Source organism: Neovison vison, chromosome 7, assembly GCF_020171115.1.
Source record: "Neovison vison isolate M4711 chromosome 7, ASM_NN_V1, whole genome shotgun sequence".
Taxonomy (NCBI): Eukaryota; Metazoa; Chordata; class Mammalia; order Carnivora; family Mustelidae; genus Neogale; species Neogale vison.
Window position 1 is genome coordinate 189,652,422 of NC_058097.1, and position 6,000 is coordinate 189,658,421.

Genomic DNA, 6,000 nt, shown 5'->3' on the forward strand with positions numbered 1-6,000 from the left:
TGGCAGCCACACTCCTGGGCTTGCAGATTTCCGGCCAGCGTCGGGTCCCTTACAGGTCCTTTGATCATTTTTTTTTTTAAAGATTTTATTTATTTATTTGTCAGAGAGAGAGGGAGAGAGCGAGCACAGGCAGACAGAGAGGCAGGCAGAGGCAGAGGGAGAAGCAGGCTCCCTGCCAAGCAAGGAGCCCGATGTGGGACTCGATCCCAGGACACTGGGATCATGACCTGAGCCGAAGGCAGCTGCTTAACCAACTGAGCCACCCAGGCGTCCCACAGGTCCTTTGATCATTAACACCAGCTTGCACCAGGCCTGGAACCCGGCCCTACCTCCCCCTTGTTCTGAAACAGGTAAATCCTCCAGACTCCCCAGAGACCGAATCTCCTCTCCAGGGCAGCCTGCACTCGGATGGCTCCAGCGGGGGCAGCAGCGGCAATACCCACGATGATTTCGTCATGATCGACTTCGTAAGTTGCTGTCACCTTCTCGGACCTTTGCTGCGATAGGGGAAATAAACCTAGAAGCATCCAGGGGACTTGATCAGGACTTCCTTTACAGGGATCAGATGGGCTGGTCCGGACAGAGGGGACGGGATGGGTGGGCACCTGGCTGTGTGGTAGAACCTGTCCGCATACCCTGCCCGGGGACACATTTGGAGGCCCACGAACAAGAAGGCATTTTGTGCCGAGTCTTTGGTTGAAATTCAACTCTAGTATATGTGCTGCCGAAGCGAGCACGAAATTCAACTCTAAATGAGGATTTGCCAGTGGTATCCATGCAGGCCCTATTCCTTGCCTGAATGGTTGGCGCTTTGTTAGGGAAAGGAGTTTGAGGGAGGGGAACATAAACCTTCCCAGGGGAGAAGAGTGTTAGCACCAGGGCTAGAGTTCAGCTGCCCAGAGGAGAAAGGTACAGCGAATCCTCCCCCTGAGATGAACCCGGAGGAACCCTTTCTCTGATAATTACTGGAAGTAAAGAGGGCGATTCATAGCTTCCTTCCCCTGATTTTCCTCTCCCACCTAAGGCAAGCTAACCTGAGTCTGTCTTGTTTTTGAAGAAACCGGCTTTTTCTAAAGATGACATTCTTCCGATGGACCTGGGGACATTCTATCGTGAATTTCAGAATCCTCCCCAGCTGAGCAGCCTCTCCATAGATATCGGGGCACAGTCCATGGCTGAGGACTTGGTATGGAAACCCCTTCCCCCATCAAGTCCCCCATCCTGCGACCTCCTATCCTCTTTTAATGGTCATTCCTGCCCCAAAGGCCTAGAAATTTCTTCCTGTTACTCCCTTCCACTCCCGTACCTCCCATCTCTGTAGCAGGAAAGAGACACTTCGATCCTTATCTTCTGTTGCTCCCCCTTGAGGTTGCACCGTTTCTGGCCGTCACTGTCTTCACGTTGCTTCCACACTCGCCATCGCTTCCATCCCTGCTGTTCGCTGTCTGGGGTCTTCTGCTCGCTGCTGCCGTGAAGCCGAGCTGCTCCAGTAGCCCCAGCATTTAGCTGTTCAGCTGTCGGGCAGACGCCAGCGGTACAGGGCAGAAGTGTGAGGTCCTGAGTATTGGCATCCCTGCCCTTTCCTCAGAGAGCTCGTTCCTGATTCAGCCAGCACTTCTCGAGTTTAGCCAGATGTCCTGCTACTGACTGTGATCTCCGCATCTCTGCTTAGTGCATCCTGTGTCCGAAGGACCCAGGAGCAGGCCGCATGGCTGTAAACTCCGGGTGCTCCGTGCCTCCACCCAGCCTGTCTCTGGGATGTCCGCGCAGCCTCTGAGTTTAGTTGTAAGAAAAGAATTCAGAGATGGACCCAGACATGGTGGTTGAGTGGTGCAGATGAAGAGATTATTCTAGTGAGAGTACATTCGAGATGAGAGCCGGCGAGCTCGGGAGAGCTGTGCACCCCAGGGTTTGGGTCTCTATCTTTTATTGACAGTTAACTGGGATGGGGGTGTAATTTATTATTTGGAAAGAGGATTCCTTTGGGAGTAGGTTTCACGCCTTTTCTCCCTCACTCGGTCAGGGTCTCAGGCCTTCTTTGACTTTGGCCTGTCTGGTTTGATCTGTTTTTGGGGTGTGGCCCACCGCGACAGGCCTCCAACTTTCCTCATAGCTGTCCCTCACTCCCCCTTTGCTGGCCTCCAGGCATCCTGTTAAAACCTAACTAGCTGCTTACTCTAACACCCCAGGATGTCAGGGTCCCTCTGCCTGAGGTGGGACTGTCCCCTTCTCTTCAACATTAGAGGAATGGCTTTATGGAGTAGGAATCTTGAGATCTCGGCCCCTGATTTGCTTGAAACAGAAAAACATGCTCAGTAATAACAATACTAAAACAATATCCTTATTATTAACATTTATTGAAGCTTTCTACGTGCCAAGCATTTTTCTAAGTGCTTTGCATGAATCTTCCAACAATCCTAAGGTAGGTAGCTTTCCTTCCTAGCCCAGTGTACAGATGAGAAAACCGACCTGGAAACAGATAACTTGCCCCTGGTCACACGGAGCTGGCAGCACACAGCTTTGATCCCAGAGAGTCTGGCTTCTGATTTTAGGCTTTTAGCCCGTGGCTCCCTGGCTTCTCACTGGAAACGTGCTTGCAAGGACCCGGATGGCGACAGCTCCGAGAGCGACTCCGCTGCCAGGAGTGGCCGGACGCTGCCGGCCTTGTTCCTGTGGCCCCAGGGACTTGTTCCTGCCTTGCTGCTCCCGGCCTGTCCGGGCCGCCAGCCAGTTCTGGGGTGGGACAGGCCACATCTCCCCAGCACCTGGTGCCCAGGGAATCTCTTTAGGTGCCTGAATAGGATCACATTTTCATAGTTGATTGTGGAGGGCAGTTAAACTTAACTCCTGAGGTTCTGTTTTCTTCTCTTGTTTATTGTTTTCTCTCAATCGTCTAACGCACCCTTTCTCAGCGGGTGTAAAGATGCCAGTTCCTAGGCCTCCCCACAGACCTGCTGAGTCAGACTCTCTCGGGAGCATGGTTAGGATGGCCTTGTTCCTGTGGCCCCAAGGGATTCTGCTGCCCAGCACAGGTCATGAAGAACTCTTGTTAGCTTTTCTTACTCTGTAGCGTGCTGAGCCTACTGTTTCATTCCAGTGTCAGTCTCGTCTGTGCCAGAGGTAACTTCTCTGCGTCATCCTGTCGTTGGCATGCTTCTTCTCTAGCTCGTTAAGTGTGTGGCCCACTTGGATTCCCTGGACCGTTCTGCTGAGCCCCCGGGCCCCACAAGCCCACTGTGCAGTGCCTGCCTCCCTGCCCCATGCTGCTATGCTGAGCTCTGTGCTTTGCTCCCTTCTCCAGCCAGGGTGGGGGGCCTGCACGACTGCCTCTTCGGGACCCTACTTGAATAAGAAACTCTTCTCTCCCCTCCCGGTGCAGGACTCACTACCAGAAAAGCTGGCTGTGCACGAGAAGAATGTTCGAGAATTTGATGCCTTTGTAGAAACCTTGCAGTAAAAGTTGGTGACCTTGGGTACCAGCAGCATCCCCTTTCTGTGGTCCCAGGAGACAGAGCCTCCCACTCATCAGCTGCTCCCATCCCTCAACTTGCTCCGAGCGGAGGAGAGGCTGGTTTCCCCCATGGGGACCCGCAAGTCCCTGTGCTCACACCTCCTGGAGACTCCATGGCAGCAGTCAAGCCTGGGGATAGCATCTGAGAGGACTCACACCCTGGCCTTGGAGATTGGAAGACCCTGTATAACCAAAGGGCCCTTGGCAGGGCCTTCTGCTTCCACCGCCCACCGTGGCTGCTTCACAATGGCTGTCATCCCGTTCCTCCTGCCGGCCCCCTGCCCTGGGTCCACTCTGCAGCTGGCCCCTTGCTGGCCTGCCGTTACCATCAAGCACTTGACTTTCCGGCTGGTGGCCCCGAGCCTGGCGTGGAGGCGGAAAAGGAAGGAAACAGTGCTGGGAAGAAGAAGGAAGGGCTCCTTCGGGCTCTTTTATGGTCCCCTTTGGTTTTATGTCGTCTTCCTCTCACCTTCCCCCTCTCTGCCCCATTCCTGTACTTTTGGCAATATGACAGGCGCCCTGCCCAAGCTGGCAGGAACTCCAAACTCAGCCATTCTCTTGAGGGTTGTGCCAGCCCCTCTCCCTGCAGAGGGTCTGAGCAGCCCTGGTGGCTGTCTGCTCAGACCCTCAGTGGCACGAAAGCATAATCCTAGGTCTCCAGGAGTCTCTCATTGGGAGTCACAGCGAAGGTTCCTTATCTCTCCTTCCTCCCCCTGTTGCTGCTCCTTGGTTATTAACATGGTAAATATTTATTACTTCCAGAGAAATCCGATATTTTATAGAGAAAATATGTTTGAGGTTAGATGTTTTCACTTGGGGAAGGGGGAGGGCCTCTTCCTGGAGTAGGGCCTCCTCGTCTGGAGGTTCCTCAGATTCTGGGTTGCTGCTCTGAGCATCTTCCTTCCCATGTACCTAAGGTGGGAGCCAAGAATTGGGCTGGCTCAGGGCAACAGAATCTCCCAGAATTGCTGCACTTGAACTGACATTAGGCTTCACCTTAGACTCCTGCATATTCCTGGCGAGAGTGCGAATCCGTCCCAGCTTCTGCAGAGTAACTGATGCCATTCTGGCAGTCCAGGAAGTCTTGGGTGCTGAGTGTGTACAACCCTCTAGAGTTGTACAGTGACATAGAGTGCATCTTATGGGCTCCACCATGGCCCTGGGGAAGGCCAGAGGGGCCCCTCCTGGGGGGACTTGTTCCTGTTTCTCAGGGTTAGGTTATGGGCCTTCTCTTTCCACCTGGGCCTGGCCACCACCTTTGTTTAACCCTCTGCACCCTGCCTTGAGATTTACTGGCTGGATTGGTTCCTCATTGAGAAACCTCAAAGCTAGATGTATGATTGACTTAACCATTTAGATACTGTTACCGGAGTCAGTCAAGCGCCTAGCCCCACCCACCTGCCTTCGGTCCCTCCCCCAGCCTACCTGGTGGGCGGGGGAGTGGGGGTGGGGTAGGGGGTGGGGGAGACAAGGCCCGCCCCATTCCTCCTGGCCCACCTGGGCTATTCCTTGGCGGCAGCTGTTCTGAAGCGGAGCAGGTGGTCCTCAATTGCTTGTTAGTAAATGCATGTGACATTGTTCCCACCTACAAGGCTGAACTCTGAGGGCTGGAGTGGGCTGGAGGCTGTCTCAGGTAGGCTGAGCCCTGCCCCTGTTGCATGCATCCTGCTGCCACAAAGAAATGTTCCCAGCAGTGGTGTCCAGCTGGTCCTCCTACCTGGGCCAGAGTGTACCCATGGCCTGCTGAACCATTCCAGATTTACGCCCCAGGCCCCAGTGCTGAGAAAGGGGAAGCCCTGGTAAGCTATTGCTCGCCCCTGCCCTCACATTCTGCCACAGTGTCTCAGCTGCTGTCCTCCTGAGGCCCAGCACGGAGAGGCCTGTTAGCCATCGTCCTCTTTGACACCTGATTGTGGCTTTGCAGGCAGCAGCCTTCCCATCAGTGAGGCCAGGGAGGCTGATCCCTGAGCTGAGCCTGGGAGGAACAGAGCAACTGTCAAGGCTGGCCCTTGCCCCTGGGCCCCAGCACTGACCGGGGTGAGCCCTAGACTGACTCCCGCAGCAGCCCCTGGGGCAGGGCTGGGACCCGTCACGTCACGCTGCTGGGACCTGTCACCCGGCTCCAGGTGGCAGAGTCCCTCCCCCTCCTCCAGCCCACCTTGTTTGGAAATACTGAGCTATACTTTAAAATGTATTCGAGAGATTTCCAATAAATTTTTTCTGTACTTTACAGCCTCCTGTCCTACCATTTGTGTAAAATGCTACCCCGCGCGTTCCCACTTGTGTGTGGGCCCTGGTAACCGGCGGGCCCCCTCCGCGGAAGGAAGGGCCATGGATGTGAAGTGCAGAATGGCTTCGGAGTCAGGCAGGCCGTTCTGAGTCTTGGGGCTTGGCCACCTAGCAGCTGTGCCATCTTGGGATGGTCAGGAAACTTAGAGCTCATTTTCCTTGACTGTGCTGTTCCCAGTTCAGGGGCTCGTGTGTGATTA

The 6,000-nt window shown here is 54.6% G+C and overlaps 1 protein-coding gene across 9 annotated transcripts in view; it reads left to right on the plus strand.

Moving 5' to 3' along the window:
• The window catches only part of ATG13 (autophagy related 13), a 58,547-nt gene extending 52,806 nt beyond the window's left edge, over window positions 1-5,741 (plus strand). For 7 of the 9 annotated variants that reach the window (XM_044259191.1, XM_044259196.1, XM_044259199.1 and 4 more), the window contains 3 exons: window positions 351-467; window positions 1,058-1,186; window positions 3,380-5,741. In XM_044259191.1, coding sequence (XP_044115126.1) covers window positions 351-467; window positions 1,058-1,186; window positions 3,380-3,457 — 324 coding nt within the window. In that variant the 3' untranslated portion in view covers window positions 3,458-5,741. The remainder of the gene's footprint in view (window positions 1-350; window positions 468-1,057; window positions 1,187-3,379) is intronic. The other 2 variants (XM_044259197.1, XM_044259200.1) reach the window with 1 other exon arrangement.
• Window positions 5,742-6,000: the final 259 nt, after the last annotated feature.